The following is a 21,463-nucleotide window of genomic DNA, read 5'->3' on the forward strand; positions in this document are numbered from 1 at the left end:
ATATTTGTAATGGCAACGTTAGAAGCTGAAGGTTAAAATAAAACATTGAAACTTTGAAAATATTCAATTCATATTGTGTAAAATGTCCACAAAACAAAGAATAATTGACTTCCAGACCTTCATTTAAAGTGAGCATACATTTTACATACAGTCAATCAGCACTGATTTAACCTCAATCATGTCTGATAATGAAGAGAAGAACAGAACATAAGAGCTGCTGTTGTTTTTAAAATTGTTTATTCATGCTAATTTCAGGCATCATGCTTAAAAAAATACAAACTTTAAATTCATTTTTATGTACTGCTTAAATTAATTATATAATTTGGAATATAATACTTATAAAAATACATGAGAATATAATGAAAGGAACAATATAATGATATGTACAAAATTCAAGCATAAATATACCATAATAAGATATTGCTGAGGATAATTATTATTCAAAGCTCTTCACACAGCATGTATACAGCCTTATATTTCTTTTGCTCCTGTAACATTCTGGTGGATATGGAAGGCAATAAACCAGAGGAAAACCAAAGAAAGTACATTATCTAACTCAAAATGATGAAATTTATTACTTTACTGATACTTGTATTTGTATACTGAAAAAATATATAATTATAAAAAATAGAAATGTACATATTATATAGGCACTAAACTCGAAAAGATTTTAAAAGATTAAAAAAAAAGGCACAATATCAGTCTATGTGCCAAAAGTCCATGAGCTGCTCCCTCAAGAACAATACAGCATTACTGACTGTTTAAAGCAGTGAAGACAAAATATCTGATTATTCCTAAACTCTAAAATCCAATGCTGGATTTTTATTTTCCCTTTTACACTACATTAATAGGTAAATAGCATAAATGAGTAAATAAACACAAAATACATGAATAAAATAATGTACAACACAAAATACTTGAATAAAATAATGTACAACAAATTAAATGCAGAATGTTAAATGTGAAACAATAATATACTTGTTTTTTTTTTGTAATTGAGATCAGTATTAAAATATACGAGTGAACACTTAGTAATCAACACTGCCAGCTTAGTTATACTGATGCAGTGAATGAAAACTGGCAACTAAATTTAACCTGGATAAAGCCAATTCCAGCCCATTGTGAAAGATAGAAGGTATAATTTTAAATACATTCAGCTTCCTGTTCCTTTAACATCCCTATCAGGAGTTTGTACAATGCTTAGATTTGAATTAAGCAAAAAACAAGCTTTCCAGAAACTACAGTGTCCTCCCTAAAATATATATTTACCATGTTCTTTGGCCGTTTCAGCAATTCTTGATTGGAGACTTTAGACTTTCTTCATGGACCTATGCAAAAAGGACAGTTTATATCATTTAGTTAATAATGATCTAACTACTGTTGGGTGCCATTTATCAAACATTTAGTAAAGTTGTGTGTAAATATTTCTACAGGCCAAACTGAACTAAAAATTCCTGCCAATTTTACAATGTTTCATTAACACTGTTTTTCTTTGTACTCATGTACAGCTGTTGATACATGAGCCATTAATTACCAAGCACATTCAAGTGCAACGTTATAATCCAGCCCACCAAATACATTTTGAATCTGTGTTTAAAATTGAAATAGTCTTTTGGACTATAATTAAATTGAAAGATTTAATAATAATAATAATAATAATAATAATGATGGAACTAGGCTAAAAAAAAAACTTAACTGTAAGTTTGGCATGTTTTCCCTTCTCGTACATGGGAAAGGGGCGGAGTTAAAATTGTACTGCAACCAGCCACTAGAGGGCTTCAGAGACATTGTGGCTTCACTGTGAAACTCCTGTTATGATGTCCAGCCGTATACACAGTCGATTTGATCAATTCAACAATGGTGAATAATATCTTATATCCACTGGATTTATGGTACTTATGTCCCAGTTCTGACCTCCAGGCTATTAATCGTTGCCTATTCTCTGGGTGATTTGTATTGCTGTGCTTTCACCGGTTTGCACATTTCTAAGTCTCTATAAGAGCCTTTTCCATGTTACTGAATGTAGTGTAAATGCAGTAAACGTATAAATATCTCTGTTTGTCTAAGTAATACTGTTGTCTGGAGAGATTGTGTAAACTCTTTGAGCTCATCTTACCTTTATCTGTGTTCTGCTTCAGTTCTGAGTAAACAGTGTCAGCTGCCTCACTGCTCTTTCCTAGTGGGCAACAGTCACTTATTTAGCATTCGCTTAAATCAAATACACCATTCTATTAACCCCTTAAACTTCATTTACTACATTTACCTCTTTTGTTATTTTATTGAATGATTCATAGCAGTTACTGAATACCATGCGTTAAGATGAATAACTGGCAAATAATCAAAGGTTTTAAAAGATTAAATGAAATCTAAAATGGTGGCCATTTGCACTGCATAAATTGAAAGAATTTAGTCCCACCTTGTTTTCTCTTTGGTTTCTTTTGGTTTTTCAGTTCAATGTCAGCATAAGTCACATCACTTGGTCCAGTGGCAGCATCTATAAAAGATTACACAGCTTTGTTATCCCATTGTTTCCCATTCTAAAAATATATTATGTTGTATAACATGATGCTGTTGTCCACAGCCGATCTTTCAAATAAAAGAAAATAAAAATCCAAGTCCACTAGCTGCCATACAGGCCCTCTCCATGGCACTACCTCTGTGATTCACTAAGGCCAGCACTCTGTCTTAGTCTTTAAGCTATCTCTCTATAAGATTTTTCCCAGAACTTTTCAGACTTGTTAATAAACTTCTGAGCAAAGCATAACCTCTGGTTTCTACTGCAGTGGATTGTATCTTGTAATAATCTCAGTGAGGTTATGCTGGTGGTACTGGATTATTTAATAATGCTAAACTGGTTACTGTATGTTCCTTTTAAAATGAGGAACTAGATGAATGATTTCAACAAAATCTGTTTCCAGTTGATTTAGTGTGATTGTGAAACAACACACAAATTGTTTATTTTACTTTTCATTTTCAAATGTATGGAAGTATTTTCTGGACAAATTTCAAAAGTAAATTACATTTGCAATTGCATTTCCTATTTGTGGACGCACAAATTGTGACAATTCAAATGATTCCAAATTCCAAATACAAACACGCCCAGTAGAATACTCCCACTCCCAACCCTGATTGACAGGTTTCTGTGCAAGGCATCGGAAATGCAGATGCAAAGGGAATTGTGATTCCATTTGAATTTTGGCAGGCTCCATGCGGGACACCGAGAAAGTGAAATAGCGGTAACGCGGTAATATGCAATTTGCATTTTCATTTGAATTGTCATGCGTTCACAAATAGGAAATGCAATTGCAAATGTAATTTGCAATTACTTTTGAAATTTGTCCAGAAAGTACTTCCATACCTGCTACTAACGCTTTGAAAACACTTTAATTTAAGGTTCATTAATAAACAATTTATTCTCAAGTAATATGTAGTTTACTGATTAGAAATGCAAAATTCTAAGATCTAGTGTTAGCGCCCTTCTAGATTTTGCTAGAGAGTCTAGTTTTTTCATTAACTGTGGCCAAGAACTATCTACCTTTATTGAAGACCATTTAACCAACAGATTAACCAACGGATGTTTTCACGGACTTCTTCAACACCTCCCTGAGCAACGCCGACGTGCTTCAAGGCCGCCACCATCGTCCCCGTGCCTAAGAAGTAGCCAGTGTCCTGCCTCAATGACTACCATCCCATTGCACTTACACCCATCATCATGAACTGCTTTGAGAGGCTCGTCATGAGGCACATCAAGACCCTGCTGCCCCCTCACTGGACCCCCTGCAATTCGCTTACTGTCCCAACCGTTCAACAGATGACACCATCACCACCACCACCTTGACACCACCACCCTCATCCACCTGGACAATAAAGACACATATGTTCGAATGCTGTTCATAGACTTCAGTTCAGCATTCAACACAATCATTCCTCAGCACCTGATTGGTAAGCTGAACCTGCTGGGCCTGAACACCTCCCTCTGCAACTGGATCCTGGACTTCACTGGGAGACCTCAGTCAGTCTGGATCGGGAACAGCATCTCCAACACCACCACACTGAGCACTGGGGCCCCCCAGGGCTGTGTGCTCAGTCCACTGCTGTTCACGGTGGACTGTGTAGCAATGCACAGCTCGAATCACATCAACATGTTCGCCGATGACACGACGGTAGTAGGTCTCATCAGCAAGAATGACGAGTCAGCATATAGAGAGGAGGTGCAGCGGCTAACGGACTGGTGCAGAGCCAACAACCTGTCTCTAAATGTGGACAAAACTAAAGAGATGGTTGTTGACTTCAGAAGAGCTCAGGATGATCACTTTCTGCTGAACATCGGCGGCTCCTCCGTGGTGATTGTCAACAGCACCATATTTCTTGGTGCTCACCCGGCAGAGAACCTCACCTGGTCCCTCAACACCAGCTCCATAACAAAGAAAGCCCAGCAGCACCTGTACTTTCTGCGAAGGCTGAGGAAAGCACATCTCCCACCCCCCATCCTCACCATGTTCTACAGAGGGACTATTGAGAGCTTCCTGTGCAGCTGCATCACTGCCTGGTTTGGGAATTGCACTGTCTCTGATTACAAGACCCTTCAGTGGATAGTGAGGACAGCTGAGAAGATCATCGGGGTCTCTCTTCCCTCCATCGCAGACACTTACACCTCATGCTGCATCCGCAAAGCCACCAGCATTGTGGATGACCCCACACACCCCTCTCACACACTCTTCACCCTCCTGCTGTCTCGCAAATGGTACCGAAGCATTCGGGCCCTCACAACCAGACTGTGCAACAGTTTGTTCCCACAAGCCATCAGACTCCTCAGTACTCAGAAACTGGACTGAAAGAACACGCACATACACATACACACACACAACTGTACATCCTCCATCTTCTTTGCAATTTTTTGCACATCCCCACATTACATACAAATATTTATTATACTGTACACATCTTATACTCTCTACTAGGCTGCTACTTCTTATGTTTACACCTATTTCAGCAACTTCTACTTTTTTTGCACTATTGTCACTGAATTGACTTTGTAATAGAACTGTGTACTGGTCGGCGCTGCACTGGGACTTACTGTGCCCATTGTCTATCTCAGTAGTCATTGTACTGTCTGCACATGTTTGCGCTTGTGCACTTTATGTATAAATGTATGTAGTCCCTTGTAGTTCTGTGTTGTTCTGTGTTTGTCCTATGTAGCACCTTGGTCCTGGAGGAACGTTGTTTCGTTTCACTATGTACTTACTGGCTGTATATGGTTGAAATGACAATTAACTCCACTTGACTTGGTGTAATAAACATTTAAAGCTCACAGTCCCTGCGCCGAAATATTAGCTTCGCCATTATCTTGGCTCAGGAGAGGCTATGGGACAGTTTGCTAACACACTAGCATAGTAGATTCTACATTCAGCAGAAAGCAGGAGCTGAAAGATTCCCTTAAAACATTAAGGGCTGGTGTAATGCAACAAGTATTTATATACATGCAGAGTCATATGATAAAAAACAATTATCATCTTAAAAAAGGTTTTATTTCAATTTGGGAATAGATCACATCACCTGGCTTTCTGGCAGCATCATTTAATACAGAAATTATTTTAGATGAACAACAAAGGCAATTAAAAACAAAAGATTTGACGTTAGTTTCATGCAGTATTCTTACCCTTTTGTTTCTTCTTCCTAGTGACAACCTCTGAGTAGAGCATATTGCTGGCTTCAGCTGCAGAATCATCTAGAAGAGATTAAAATAGAGTCAATACAGAAGCTCTTGAAATGTTATGTTACTAAATCTATCTCACATTTAGCTGCAAAAATTTAGACTATACCTATGGTTCTCATATTAGTATTTTCGTAGATGTTATCACCATCTTTTAAAATAGAAAAAAAAATAATAAAGACTTTAGGGGAGAAGGTTAACTAATGTCAAAAACAAATGCTGATGTGATTATTGTTATTGCAGACTGACCTGCAGGCTGAAACTTCTGAGACAGAGAAAAGTAATCTCTTACTTAACAAATTATAATGTAGAAGTAGCTTTGTGTAATTTTACCCCTTTTTTATATTTTTTAAGAAAGTCTGGGTATCTGAACATTCCACAGGATGCAACAAAAAAGTGGGATATTTTTACTTTCATATTTTCATACTTCATAACTGCAAAGGGTGAGAGAGTGTGTGTGACAAAGACAACATTCATTTACGAATACGAATCCTTTTTTATGATTTGTTCAGTAGCCTTAAATACTGGCTTACTCCCAAATAAAACCATATTACTACCATATTTATCTATAAAATGGACCACATTTCACAAAAGAAATATGCTTTTATTTTCTAAAGAGCCATTGATCCAAATCTCCATTTCATACATTTTTTCAGTGCTGATAAAAGAATGAACGCCAAAGTTCCAAAATCTCTAAATCTCCAAGTCTGATAAAATGTTATTATGTGGCTTTTGTTGTCAGCTATGAACAACATTTCCCTGATTTAGGTTTTTAAAGATAGTTAGCCTTACTGGTTCACGTTAAATAGAAAGATTTTTTGCTATGTTTGCATGTTTTTCTGTTTCTTATGTTCTGTAAAGCTGCTTTGAGACAATGTTCATTGTTAAAAGCGCTATACAAATAAAATTTAATTGAATTGAATTTCCAGAAAGTTTTCAGTGTTTCTCGGGGCAGAGTGATAGAGTTTATATACTGTATATAAAACATTAGGTTATACATCATAAAATACCGCTTATATTATGTGTGGTGTAATAAACATTTAAAGCTCACACTCCCTCCTCCAAAAAATTAGCTTTGCCATTATCTTGGCTCAGGAGAGGCTATGGGGCTTTAAGAAAAAACACACTTCTCCTAAGCACGCTGTTTTCAAGGGACAATGTGCTAACATACTAGCATAGTAGATTCTACGTTCAGCAGCAAGCAGGAGCTGAAAGATTCCCCTAAAACATTAAGGTCTGGTGTAATGCAGCACTTCACCTTCCTGGTAAGTTATGCTCAGCCAATTACATGCACAAGTTTGTTTTTTTTTTTCCATTGCAAGCTGCTAAGAGTCTGAACACTGTGTCATTATTAAGTTTCAATTATTGTACGTTTATAATATTGAATGTTTTAATCAGTTGAAATGTAAACTTAAGACATATATTCAGGCAGTGTTTATTTTTGTTCTACAGAAAATGTATCGTATCGAGGAACCGCCTTTTCTAAATCGTATTGAATTTGAATTTTGTGTATCATTACACCTTTTATACATGCAGAGTCATATGATGAAAAACAATTATCATCTTAAAAAAGGTTTTATTTCAATTTGGGAATAGATCACATCACCTGGCTTTCTGGCAGCATCATTTAATACAGAAATTATTTTAGATGAACAACAAAGGCAATTAAAAACAAAAGGTTTGACATTAGTTGCATGCAGTATTCTTACCCTTTTGTTTCTTCTTCCTAGTGACAACCTCTGAGTAGAGCATATTGCTGGCTTCAGCTGCAGAATCATCTAGAAGAGAATAAAATAGAGTCAATACAGAAGCTCTTGCAATGTTATGTTACTAAATCTATCTCACATTTAGCTGCAAAAATTTAGACTATACCTGTGGTTCTGATATTAGTATTTTCGTAGATGTTATCACCATCTTTTAAAGTAGAAAAAATAAAGACTTTAGGGGAAAAGGTTAACTAATGTCAAAAACAAATGCTGATGTGGTTAATGTTATTGCAGACTGACCTGCAGGCTGATTGGTGTCCTGATTTACAGCAGAAGGAGTCTGATATTCTACACCTTCTCAACAGAGTAAAGCAGTGATGTACATTAAAACATTGCCTTTACGCATGTATAAGAATTTCTGGTGAAACACGAACATGTAAAAAAAGCTTTTTTTTTTCACTATTTTTCCACAAAAATTACAAATATTATCTAAAATAGCAAATACACCATAGCATCTGTCTTTTAGTGGCCTGTAGACAGGCTTTTTGTGCTATGGACATGAAGAGCTTATCATCAAACCTCTTTTCTTCTTGTGGTGCAACAGCAGAATCAGTAAGATCAATAAGATGACAAACACGAAGGCCGAACTCAGTCCTATAATTACACCAGTGGATCCAGAAGCTGAAACTAGGGAAAGAAGGGAACACAAATATCCATTTAAACACTACATATTGAAATCGTATTGTTACAAATCTAATTCATGCAAGACATGGTTTCCTCACCTCTGACTGAAACCCAGCTTTTCGGTGACTCTCCTCTCTCTGGGTGTTTACAGTGGTAGAAACCTTCATCTGACTCTGATACACTACTGATGGTCATCTCTCCTTTAGTCTGGGACTGGAGGATGGAATCATTTTTATAGAAATCAGCACCAGAGTCTGAGATCTTTGAGCGATTTAAACAGCGTAAAGTCAGTGGATTTCCCTCAGTTACAGGATGGACAGGACTCTCCAGGATCAAATCACCACCTGTAGGAAAGAGAAAGACGACACTGAAAACACGAAGTGTGTAACATGCGAGTATACAGTCAGGTCCATAAGTATTTGGAGAGCGACACAGTTTTTGAAATTTCAAACAATGAAACAATCTCAGCCAAAAATAATGATTTTTGATTTGATTTGAATGATTCACTTTCACTCCATTCCAAAACACTCCATTCTCTGTAATGAGCACTTTACATCAGTAAGTTGGTGGCTATAGCTATATGGGCTAAGCTAAATAAATTATCTGAACATTTGTCTGAGACAGATGTGCAGAGGGTTTATGATTAATGTTGCTGTCTGTAGCTTTACCAGTGGGTTTTCAAAATAATAAATATCTTCTTGTACATATCTGCTGGCCATATCTACAGTCAGGTCCATAAGTATTTAGACAGTGACAAAATTTTCATCATTTTGCCTCTGTACACCTCCACAATGGATTTGAAATGACGCAATCATGATGGGATTGAAGTGTAGACCTTCAGCTTTAATTCAAGGAGTTTAACAAAAATAGTGCATTAACCGTTTAGGAATTGAATTGCAAGTGTTGAACCTGCATTTGGTAGCTGTACATATCTACCTAGGCTACACAGTTCACTGGCTAGTTTTAGCTCACAAATAATGTGATCACAAACTTTTGTTTCTATTTATGAAGCTAGAGACTGCTGTGATACTGCTGTTTATTTATCTACAGCCACATCTTCCACAATCTTTTGATCATAAATATGGCAGTGTGGTCATACAGTAACCTCACATGGAACAGATCAGTAGAGGTCTGTCCACAAGTTTACATAAGTTTACACAGAGATTACATAAAGTTTATCTTTGTGCCTTCGTTTTGTATTTCGTACTGCTAAGTATCTGTACACTAAAGCCCTCAGACTCTTGCCCATGTACAGAGATGGACTGTAGATTAAATATATATGTAAATGTCTGTGAATAGTAGATTTGGCAATGTCTTTTCTGACTCCAGATCTGTATATATTTTCCTCTGGGGCTTGGTATGGATCATAAATTATGGTCATAATTATGACAGCTATAAGAAAGAGGTAACGTGACTGAAATAGATGAATAGGAATCACCAGTTATATGGATGGCAACTCCATATAACTTTTTGTTTAATATGCTGTGTAGCATTTATATGACCCACAGGCTCTAACTTCCCTACATTTTTCTAGTATTCTATTTTGCTTGTGGCATCAGTGCTTATTTTTTATATTTGACTTTTTTTTACATCTACAAGTCACTCAAAGCTCGTGGAATTTACAAATAAATGGGAGTTAAGTTATAGTCTGAATATTATGAATATTATAATTTAAATTATTTAAAAAAATATTTTAAAAAATATTAAATCCAGTTATGGAAGATATCAGAACTTTGGAGCTAATATTGCAGTCATTCAGACCTACATGCTGTCCTGCCTACAACACAATTAACATCATAAATCTTAAAGAACACAGCAGTAGCTTAATAACTATCTATGAATATAGTTTAATGTTAAAGCTTTCATCATTTTCTCAGGTTATGGAAATACATAGCTATGCAGTTATGTTAACCATGACAGAGTGACTCAGAGAGAAGGAAACAGAGAGCTACATGAGCTGAAGAGTCTAATGTAATTGTTCATTTAAAAGGAACTAAGACACTGTGTTAAGTAAAATTTCCAGAAGTTTTTCAGTAGCTTTCAGACATTAAAACAGGTTTTACTGCAATTCTGTTAATCACAAGATACTAAATTAATTTTTATGTGTTATTATTAAAGGTAATGTATCACTTAACTTCATTTTCAATTCCTAACATTAGATTTTTTTTAAATGTTAGATATGTTTTATGTATTAAAATACTACTGATGAGAATTGATAAAATGACTCACTATGCACTGTGATGATAACAGAATTACTGCGTCCTCCAGATTCAGACTGACACCAGTAAACTCCAGTGTGTGATGTAGAGAGGGAGCTGATGTTACATGTAGATCCTGAAACTGATGAACAATCGAACAATCTCTCACTATGTGTGTATCCTCTCACTGTCCATCCAGTAGAGTCACTCTGGTCCTCACAGCTCAGTGAGAGAGAGTCAGCAGTAAAGTGTTGAGTTCTGCTGGGACTGATGATCAGAGACACTGGAGGAGATCCACCTGTTAATAATTATATTCATATTATTCTATTTCAATTTATGTCAATATTATATTAACATTTATTTTTGCTTAAAAAGGTAAGAAAATTAAAGGACATAAAAAAAGATTTTGGTGTGAAGTAAGGAAGATTATAGATTAAACTATACATAGAGCATAAAAGATGCTAGTGACAATAATTTACTGAGTAAAAAGGAGCTTTCTGTTTGAAGTGCTACATTGCACCAGAGCTAAGTCACAAAATTTCACATTTTTTACTCATTATTACATGCTGCCCGCACACACACACAATCCATTTTCTGTACCACTTATTCTACACAGGGTCGCAGGGAGCCTGGAGCCTATCCCAGTGGACTCAGGCACAAGGCAGGGGACACGTGGCATGGCAACACATCGCAGGGCACAATCACACACCCACACACCCATTCACACACTACAGACAATTTAGAGATGCCAATCAGCCTACAGCACATGTCTCTGGACTGGCAGAGGAAATTGGAGAACCGGAGGAAACCCCCAAAGCACAAGGAGAACAGGCAAACTCCACACACTCGGGGCAGGGCCAGGAATCAAACCCCCAAACCCAGAGGTGTGAGGCAAGCATGCTAACCACTAAGCCAGTAAGCCACTATGCCCTGTATACGTACACACACACACACACACACACACACACACACACACACACACACACACACACACACACACACACACACACACACACACACACACACATGTACACACACACGTACACACACACACACTCACTCCTGTCAGTGCAGCTCCTTTAAGGTCTGATGTGAGTTTAGATTTTTCTGTTAGAGAAGAAACACACAGTTCAGGAGTAATGGAATCTTTACTGTATTAATCACCTCTACAGAGTGAAAAACATTTTTGCTGTCTCTGTGATCATACTGGTCTCAGCTAAACTATAATTAAGCCTACATATTTTTCTATTATTGTATTACTCTATTAGTGTAGCACAGTAAGTTAAAATAATCATGTTCACATTTATTTACTGAACAAAGATTATTTTGCAGGTATTTTGCAATAGCAGGTCCCCACATGATGTGATTCTTCTATTCATCAGTGTTGTGTAATTTATTAAATTATATAATTAAATGATATAATAACTAAATAGTGAATGTCTTTCTTCTTGATGAACTCATACTCAGATCCCTTCGGTCTTGCCGTACAAAGGTGATGCATTCTTTTGATACACATTACGCATTTAGTGGATATTATTCAAATTAACAAATAGAAGTAGAATAATTAAATATTTTTTAATCCATAAAACTGAATATAACAAAAGTAGCTGTTCAATTCTTTTATTATTTCAGGTCATAAGTGTAATCTCTCACTGTTGTATCACATGTTTTATATTTGCAGAACTCTGTTCTACAATCTTAGAAGATATTTGTAAAGATTACAGTCATATCAATGTATTTTTTACATAGTTTATATACAATTCATTGTCTACAAAAAGAAATTAATGATTAAACTGAAGTGTAAAGGTCACTGAATTGCTCCTGTGAATTTGCTTTTACACATGATGATTTTTAAATCGTGTCTCAAATTCTGGACCACACTGCACACATTAGTGTCTTTCTAAAAAGCTTATTCAATCATTTAACTCTTTATTGTAAAAGCACAACGGTGAAACTTTGAAATCTTTTTCAAACACGCAAAATCATGAAAGTAGAATCAGCTTGAATATTAGGTGAAGAAGACTGTGTTTCTCATAAATGTCAACTGTTTTCTAACAATTTAAATAATAGCTGAGGAAAAATGTGTCATATTGATCAAAATAGATAATAAGTTTTAGTGACTCTTTACAAATCAAATGAACCGGTTACTTCGGAAAGTGAAAATCTTAAGTAAACAGAGAAAAAGGAGCTGTAAAATCATTATAATGAGACTTTGTGTCTCATATGATAAAATCTGGAACAAAATCTGAAACGAATCATAACTTTTACATACATATGTAAGTAATAACATACATTCACACACTCACCTGATACAGAGAGTGTAACAGGATCACACGTCTTTGAGATCTGAGAGTCACTTCTCCTCCCTCTGCAGGTGTATTTACCAACGTGATCATTTCTAACAGAGATGCTGAACTCCTGTGTTGTGTGGGATGGGTAGAATGTGGAATTGTCCCTATACCAGTCGTATGTCCACTCAGTGTCTCCTCCTCTCTGTATGTCACACCTGAAAGTCACATTCTCTCCTCTGAACACCTGTGTATCAGGCTTTATAGACACCACAGGTTTAGGATTCTCTGTAAGAAAAAAAAAATCACTACTGTTTCTATAAATGAATTGATTTCCAACACTATCATTTAAAGAAGTAGTAACATTTTAAAATTGAATACAGAATTTGGGTAAACATTCAGAGTAAAGATACAGTAAGTAGTGACTGACTGAGTACTAATTGATTTTTTTTTACAAGTGTACTTAATGAAAAATTAATACTAAGTAATAGACTGATCAGTCATAACCACCTACCTATATACATATATACACACACACATATACATATATATATATATATATATATACACACATATTATATATAAATATGAAGAGTTGGTTCCAAAACGCGATAAACGCCATTTTAAAAAAAAATTGAGTTCCCGCCAAAAACAGTATTGTATCTGGTCGGTATTGAAAAGTCAATTTTTAATTTTATGCAAAATGCGATATCCTCCGTGTTATTCTGTCATGTTTTTTCCCTTTCTTTCCAAACCGCGACAAACGCCAGTCTCTCTTCTCTGCAGAATGCGATACATCCACTCAACCAATCACAGCGCACCATTCCACACATTGTAAACAGTAATGGCGGCGCTTTGAATACACCCGGCATCCTAGTTTTCCTCATCTACTTTGTACTTTGTGATCAACAAACAAACAAAAAAATGAATAATTTTGACGGCATTGATGAACCTGTGGTGGTTTCTGTGGTGGGGAAGAAATGTAAGCCATTGAAATCTAACCATTTATATGAGGAGATTAAGAAGATGAGGCACTCGGGAGGAGCAAAAATGCCGGCTGTTGCTTGAGCAAGCTATTCCTTTACCTGTCAATAGCTCATGGTGATCTTGCTCAACAGGGCTATGGGTTGAATGAAATCTTTAAAAAAATCTTTTAGGCCTACAAGTGATATAAAATTGATACTATAATATGTGAATCTTTCTTCTTTACAGTGTTCTTAATATGACAAAGTAAGTGTTTTTATTAATGCCATTAATGTTTTATTAATGATTAATGTACTTTTGGAAGTTGAATGTAAGGGAAATGTCATTTTGGAATTTCTGTGGTCTAATGTGATATTGTTGTTCATGTTCTTGTTCATGATGAAATTTTCTATTATTGTTGTAATTAATTTATAGCATTAACAAGATGACCCGTTGAATTCATTTTGGGAGCGATGACTGATTGAACGTATTTTCAGTCCAGTGCCTGTATATAAGTTTAGTATTGACCAAGTTCAGAGGCTGTCATATGTGGATCAACTTACTTTGTTGTGTATTTTCAACAGTTTCAATGTGAAAAATAACTTTTATATTGATTCAATGGATTTATTGCATTTTGAAAAAAAAAAAAAAACGTGTCATGGATTTATTGCATTTTGGGAAAAAAATAATCAGTTTTTATAATAAATCTTTGAAAATCAAAATCTGGATTTGAATTTTTAATGTTATTATAACCTAAAGATGCTATGTGAAAGTTTGAAACAGAAAATAGTGGTTTTCATCTTGCCATTTTCTTGGTAAAGAAAACACATTTTTACTCAAATTAATCAAAATGGATTTATAGCATTTTGGAACCAAACTCTTCATAACTCTTCATACACACTCATTCTCTAATTTCGCTCATTCTTTCAGAGTCTAAAGCCTCCTTCAGTCACTGCTTAAGTATAAAAGTGTTGATGTTTCTGAAACAGTAACTTTATGAAGCCCCTTTTACAGCGTCTGAGCAGCTTGTTAAAATAGTTTTACAGGTTTTGGTGATATTTTCTTCCAAAGCTAAACTAGTGTTGTGCCACTTGCTTTCCAGCTCACCTCACACCAGCCCTGCTCAGCCGTGCTCACACTGTCTCTCTTTAACTTTAATTAATGATTTAGCTGAAAGAGTTCTCTGTATGTAGCTGTGTAAATGTTGCGATATTGAAAGTCTCTTACTCACCAATAACATTTACCCAGAGTGCATCACTGTAGTGTGTGTAGTAGACTGGGTTTCCTTTTCCAGCTCTGCACTTGTACTGACCTCCATCAGAGACTCTAACTGATCTGATGGTGTAGGAGTGTGTTGCAGTCTCAGTCTCAGTGCTCTGTGTGGGTTTGATCCAGTAATACTTCCATCCAGCAGACTGCAGCTTCAGTGTACAGGACAGAGTCACTGAGTTTCCTGTCAGTGCAGCTCCTTTAAGGTCTGATGTGAGTTCAGGTTTAGGTTTTTCTGTTAGAAATTAAATACACTTTCTGAATGTGAAGTATTCTTTACTACACTAATCACATCTACAGTAAAACAGTAATACTCTCTCTGTGATGATGCTAAACAACTTATGACTACTTTTAAATTGTTTTAGAATTTTTAGTTAAACACATGATGAGAATGAAAATATGGATATTAAATGTAAAGCTTCACTGTGATTGAAGTGAGGGTCAGAAAATAACTGCTGTGTGATTATGCAGGTCTCTAATCTCTCTCTACTCCACATCAATTTATTTTTATGTGCATTTATAGTAAAGATTATTTTGGAAAAGTGGAACACAAAATGCAAAACTACACATATAATCCTTTTTGGAAGACATTGGAAATGTTTAGAAATGGTCTTGTTTTTTAACACTTTGTATTTTGCCTAAAAATCAATAAAAGTGGGTCGTGTTGCCACCTCACAGCAAACAAACAAACAATCAAATAAATAAATAACTGTACATTATTAAAATGATATGAAGACAGTACACTAAGTAGAAATCTCTGCATACTCAGTAGGAGGTCTAAGTAACATTCTGTATTTCCCAGTCTACCTTAATCACCTGCTTATTCACACATTTCATAAAAACATCATTTAATGCACATATAATCCATCAATGCCTCATTTAACCATAGTTGTGGGGTGTTTCATTCATCCGTTCATGCATCCATCACATCCCTTCACTTTTCCTCTCTCCACTTATTGTATTTAAGACTGTCCCAATTAAACTGAACACTGTGCTGTTCCTAATGACCTCCCCATGTCTGACAGTCTTCACAATGATTAAATTACAAACATCTGGACATGATTTGAAATAACTTTGTTTATTTTGTTACAGTTTATCATGTGTTTGTATGCATCTTAAATAACAATTTTAGAATCTTATTTAAAAAAAAGAAAAACAACTACAATATGTGTGTAATTTTTCTACCTCAAGAACTTTTTAAGTTAACTTTTTGGGATGCTATGATGCTATGCTAACTGTATTGTATAATTACTTGGCCGTTTTGCTTATTGAAACTTTGCATGCTGCCTTCTTTTTCAAGAGATTTTTAATCTCAATGAGACTTTACCTGGTTAAATAAAGTTTAAATGAGAAATAAATAAAACTTCCTGTTGGATTCTGGCCACGCCCCCTTATATGACGCCGTGAATGATGAATGAAGTCATGTAATTTCTCTGAAACACTTCCACTGCAAGGCCTCAGTAACATACGTTTTTACGTTCACTTATCAAGCCAGAAAATAAATAATGCTAGGTTTAACTGTCCCAATATACCTGAATTTATCCTATTATATTTACACGTCTTATAATATTGTCAATATTGAAATTATTGTTTCAGGCAGCAGAGATGGTGACAATTACAGACAATGATTTTTATTAAAATGGCTGGTAATGATAAACAAATCCAAATCATGAGGCAAATCTCAAAAAAAGTTAAACAGGCTGAAGGTCAGGCGAGGTACAAACTGGAGATCACAGAACAAGACAAAGTTCAAGAGTCGAAGGCAAACACGAGGGTCAAAACCAGAATTAGGAAGCAACAAACAAAGGCTTAGTGCATCAGGTGAGAACACAAACTGAACAAATACTTTGCAGTGTGCTGGTGCAGTGAGTGTGCTTATACAGTGTGTGTGCTAATAGAGTCCAGGTGTGTGTGATCAGGAATTGGGTGACTGTGACACTGAACATGGTGCATGGGTGTTGTAGTCCCTAGTGTCCATGTTTGTAGGTGATGGTGCATTGTGGGAAATAGAGTCCGGTGCAGATTCCGGCATTGCCATGACACATTGTTTGGCTTTGTGATTTTCTTATAGAGTGTACATTTTTAGTTATTTTTAACAAGCAGATCTTTATTGCTGAATTCCTCCAGTCAGTGAATGTAGGGCTCTTTGGTGCAGTTGATGTGTTACAGAGACTCTGTGTTGGACTGAGATGTGTTCTAGTTCTTGTGTGTGCATGTTAAAGAAAAATGGGGTAAAGTGTGTTTTGCTGTTGTAAGCTTGGGTTGACACAACCTGCACCACCAACTGCACACATCAGTATCTCTTTAAAAATCTTTTTCACTCAATTAAACTTACAGATCTTTACTGTGAAGCCACAACAGTGAAACCTTGAACTTGGTTTTCAAACATGCAGAATCATGACAGTAGCATCAGCTTGACTATTAGGTGAAGAACATGTTTCTTATAAATACCAATGATTTTCTAACAATTTAAAAATAAAACTAAAGGCAAAATGACGTTCCAGCAGTCAGACTGACTAATAAGTTGCAGTGATTCTTTACAAATCAATTGAATTAGTAACTTTAAACTAGGAAATTGAAAATCAAAAGTAAACAGACAAAAAGGAGCTGTAAAATCATTATAATGAGACTTTGTGTCTCATATGATAAAATGTGGAACAAAATTTGAAACTAATCATTACTTTTACATATATAAGTAATAACATACATTCACACACTCACCTGATACAGAGAGTGGAACAGGATCACTCGTCTCTGAGATCTGAGAGTCACTTCTCCTCCCTCTGCAGGTGTATTTACCACCGTCAGAGTCTGTAACTGAGCTGATGCTGAACTGCTGTGTTGTTCTGTATGGGTAGAGTGTGTAATCATTCTTATTCCAGCTGTATGTCCACTCAGTGCCTCCTCCTCTCTGTATGTCACACCTGAAAGTCACAGTCTCTCCTCTGAACACCTGTGTATCAGGCTTTATAATCACCACAGGTTTAGGATTCGCTGTTAAAAAAAAAAAAATCACTATTTTTTTTGTATGAATTAATTCCCAACACCATTACTTAAATGAGTAGTAAGATTTTAAAATGGAAGACAGTATATCTGCTCACGTGTAAATGATGAAGCTCTGTCAGAGGTGCACTGAGTCATTTTAACAATCACTACTAATGAAGTAAATGTAGATCACAATTTGGAAAACTGACTCAGTCCTAAAATTAATCAAGTTACTGTTCTGAAAATTTAGATCTTTTTCACTATTGATGAATGTAAAAGACACACAGTAATGCTAGAAATAACTGACTGAGTATAACTTGATTACATTTGTAATGGGTATACTTAATAAATGAAAGAAAAAATAGTGCTAGGAAACAATAGCTTCTCCTCATATATCTCTAATCTGTCTCATTCTTTCAGACACATACACACCACTATACACACACACACACACACACGCACACAGATTCTACAGCCTCTTACACTCAGTATTTCAGTATAAAAGTTCGCTCCTCGTCCTCTTCACTTATTCACACTCAGACAGGTCTCGACTCGAGCATGTTGATGTTTCTGAATCAGTAACTTTATGAAGTCCCGTTTACAGCCTCTGAGCAGCTTGTTAAAAGAGTTTTACAGATTTTGGTGATATTTCCTTTGTTATACAGAGTTCTCTGTATGTCACTGTGTAAATATGGCTGTACTGTGACACTGCTAACATGTTGTTTATATGTTCATTGTTGTGCAAAATCACTTAACAGGAAGTCTCTTACTCACCAATAACGTTTACCCAGAGTGCATCACTGTAGTGTGTGTAGTGTACTGGGTTTCCTTTTCCAGCTCTGCACTTGTACTGACCTCCATCAGAGACTCTAACTGAGCTGATGGTGTAGGAGGGTGTTGCAGTTTCAGTCTCAGTGCTCTGTGTGTCTTTGGTCCAGTAAAACTTCCATCCAGCAGACTGCAGCTTCAGTGTACAGGACAGAGTCACTGAGTTTCCTGTCAGTGCAGCTCCTTTAAGGTCTGATGTGAGTTTAGGTTTAGGTTTTTCTGTCAGAAATTAAATACAATTTCAGAATGTTAAATAATCTTTACTACACTAATCACATCTACAGTAATACTCTCTCTGTGATGATGCTAAACAACTTATGACTACTTTTAAATTGTTTTAGAATTTTTAGTTAAACACATGATGAGGATGAAAATAGGGATATTAAATGTAAAGCTTCACTGTGATTGAAGTGAGGGTCAGAAAATAAGTGCTGTGTGATGATGCAGGTCTCTAATCTCTCTCTACTCCACATCAGTTTATTTTTATGGGTGTATAGAGTAAAGATTATTTTGGAAAAGTGGAACACAAAATGCAAAACTACACATATAATCTTTATTGGAAGACATATTGGAAATGTTTAGAAATGATCTTGTTTTTTAACACTTTTTTTTGTCTAATCATCAATAAAAGTGGGTCGTGTTGCCACCTCACAGCAAACAAACAAATAAATAAATAACTGTACATTATTAAAATGATATGAAGACAGTACATAAAAGTAGAAATCTCTGCATACTCAGGAGGAGGTCTAAGTAACATTCTGTATTTCCCAGTCTACCTTAATCACCTGCTTATTTACACATTTCATAAAAACATCATTTAATGCACATATAATCCATCAATGCCTCATTTAACCATAGTTGTGGGGTGTTTCATTCATCCATTCATGCATCCATCACATCCCTTCACTTTTCCTCTCTCCACTTATTGTATTTAAGACTGTCCCAATTAAACTGAACACTGTGCTGTTCCTAATGACCTCCCCATGTCTGACAATCTTCACAATGATTAAATCTGGACATGATTTGAACCGATTTTATGCTTATTTTGTTATGGTTTATCATGTGTTTATATGCATCATAAATAACAATTTTAGAATCTTATTTAAAAATAAACAACTGTATAATATGTGTGTCATTTTTCTACCTCAAGAACTTTTTAAGTTAACTTTTTGGGATGCTATGATGCTATGCTAACTGTATTGTATAATTACTTGGCCGTTTTGCTTGTTGAAACTTTGCATGCTGCCTTCTTTTTCAAGAGATTTTTCATCTTAATGAGACTTTACCTGGTTAAATAAAGGTTAAATGTAATAATAAATAAAACTTCCTGTTGAATTCTGACCACGCCCCCTTACATGATGTCACATGAATGGAGTCATGTAATTTCTATCAAACACTTCCACTGCAAGGCCTCAGTAACATACGTTTTTACATTCACTTATCAAGCCAGAAAATAAATAATGCTAGGTTTAACTGTCCCAATATTTGTTTTTTGTTTACTACTCTATTAATCCCACACGGGGCAATTGCGTAAGGCATAGGCAGCACATCCCAAACTTCAGTTCAAATATACATAAACACACACACACACACAAAAAAGACATTTTTACACAAATTACAACAGTACAACATGCTTCATAGTAAATTCAACCACAAGTAAGATCTAAAAAATAGTGCAGGACAAATTAAGAACCATTAATACTCATCAATACTCATTACTAAACATAAACCCATAATCAGAAAATGGAATTTCAATAACACCCTTTTGTCAGATAAGAAAATAGTAGAGGAAATTAAAAAACAAATCAGATTTTTTCTTGAAATGAATGATAGACCTGAAACCACAAAATCCACACTTTGGGAGACATTCAAAGCTTACATGAGAGGCCAAATTATTCTACTGAGTTGCCTTAAGAATAAACAGCGAAGGGAAAAAGAATCAAGATTAACCCAAGAAATTTTGGAGACTGATAGATTATATGCCATCTCTCCTACGCCAGATCTCTACAACAAAAAACTCTCTCTTCAAACTGAGCTAAATTTACTTTATACAACGGACACCACAAAATTATTGACACAACTAAAACATAAGTATTATGAATATGGGGAAAAAACGGGTAGATTGCTGGCGCAACAAATTAAAGAAGATGCTGCATCACGATTAATTACAGAAATACGAATGGAAACTGGACATATCACTACAGACCCAAGTGTAATTAACAATACTTTTAAACAATTTTATTGTAAACTCTACTCATCAGATTCCAAACGTGACACAAATTTTATAGACACTTTTTTTGAGAATATTAATATACCCACTATTAATCTGGAGAACAAAAAAGTGTTAGAGCAGCCTGTTTCAATTGAAGAAATAAAACAAGCGATTAATAGTATGCAAAGTTCAAAGTGCCCTGGCCCTGATGGGTACAGTGCAGAATTTTATAAGGCGTTTAATGAACAGCTCGCACCACTTCTATTAACAGTCTTTAATGAATCTTTAACAGTCGGATATCTCCCACCCTCTTTATACGATGCAAGTATCTCCTTAATACACAAAACAGGCAAAGACCCGAAAGAGCCAGGATCTTTAGACCTATAAGTCTTTTGAATATCGATAACAAAATATTAGCCAAGATTTTAGCCAGGCGTTTGGAAACAGTTCTACCAACAGTTGTGTCCCCAGATCAAACTGGATTTGTTAAGGATAGGCAACTATTTTTTAATATTAGACGGCTTTTTAATATAATCTATACCCGCAGACCCAATAGTCGGATGTCGGAGGTGGTGCTCTCATTAGACGCTGAGAAGGCCTTTGACAGGGTCGAGTTG

The 21,463-nt window shown here is 35.6% G+C and overlaps 1 protein-coding gene across 1 annotated transcript in view; it reads right to left on the minus strand.

Annotated features, from left to right (window-relative positions):
* Positions 1 to 233: 233 nt before the first annotated feature.
* The window catches only part of LOC117597151 (titin-like), a 76,657-nt gene continuing 55,427 nt past the window's right edge, over positions 234 to 21,463 (minus strand). Inside the window, exons 9-22 of the mRNA XM_053233527.1 lie at positions 18,581 to 18,853; positions 17,543 to 17,815; positions 14,784 to 15,056; positions 12,608 to 12,877; positions 10,333 to 10,599; positions 8,202 to 8,447; positions 7,999 to 8,106; positions 7,720 to 7,773; positions 7,586 to 7,627; positions 7,423 to 7,491; positions 5,660 to 5,728; positions 2,417 to 2,494; positions 2,117 to 2,176; positions 234 to 1,328 (exon numbers count right to left, since the gene is read on the minus strand). Coding sequence (XP_053089502.1) covers positions 1,321 to 1,328; positions 2,117 to 2,176; positions 2,417 to 2,494; positions 5,660 to 5,728; positions 7,423 to 7,491; positions 7,586 to 7,627; positions 7,720 to 7,773; positions 7,999 to 8,106; positions 8,202 to 8,447; positions 10,333 to 10,599; positions 12,608 to 12,877; positions 14,784 to 15,056; positions 17,543 to 17,815; positions 18,581 to 18,853 — 2,090 coding nt within the window. The 3' untranslated portion in view covers positions 234 to 1,320. The remainder of the gene's footprint in view (positions 1,329 to 2,116; positions 2,177 to 2,416; positions 2,495 to 5,659; positions 5,729 to 7,422; positions 7,492 to 7,585; positions 7,628 to 7,719; positions 7,774 to 7,998; positions 8,107 to 8,201; positions 8,448 to 10,332; positions 10,600 to 12,607; positions 12,878 to 14,783; positions 15,057 to 17,542; positions 17,816 to 18,580; positions 18,854 to 21,463) is intronic.

The sequence above is a fragment of the Pangasianodon hypophthalmus genome, chromosome 4 (assembly GCF_027358585.1).
Source record: "Pangasianodon hypophthalmus isolate fPanHyp1 chromosome 4, fPanHyp1.pri, whole genome shotgun sequence".
Taxonomy (NCBI): domain Eukaryota; kingdom Metazoa; phylum Chordata; class Actinopteri; order Siluriformes; family Pangasiidae; genus Pangasianodon; species Pangasianodon hypophthalmus.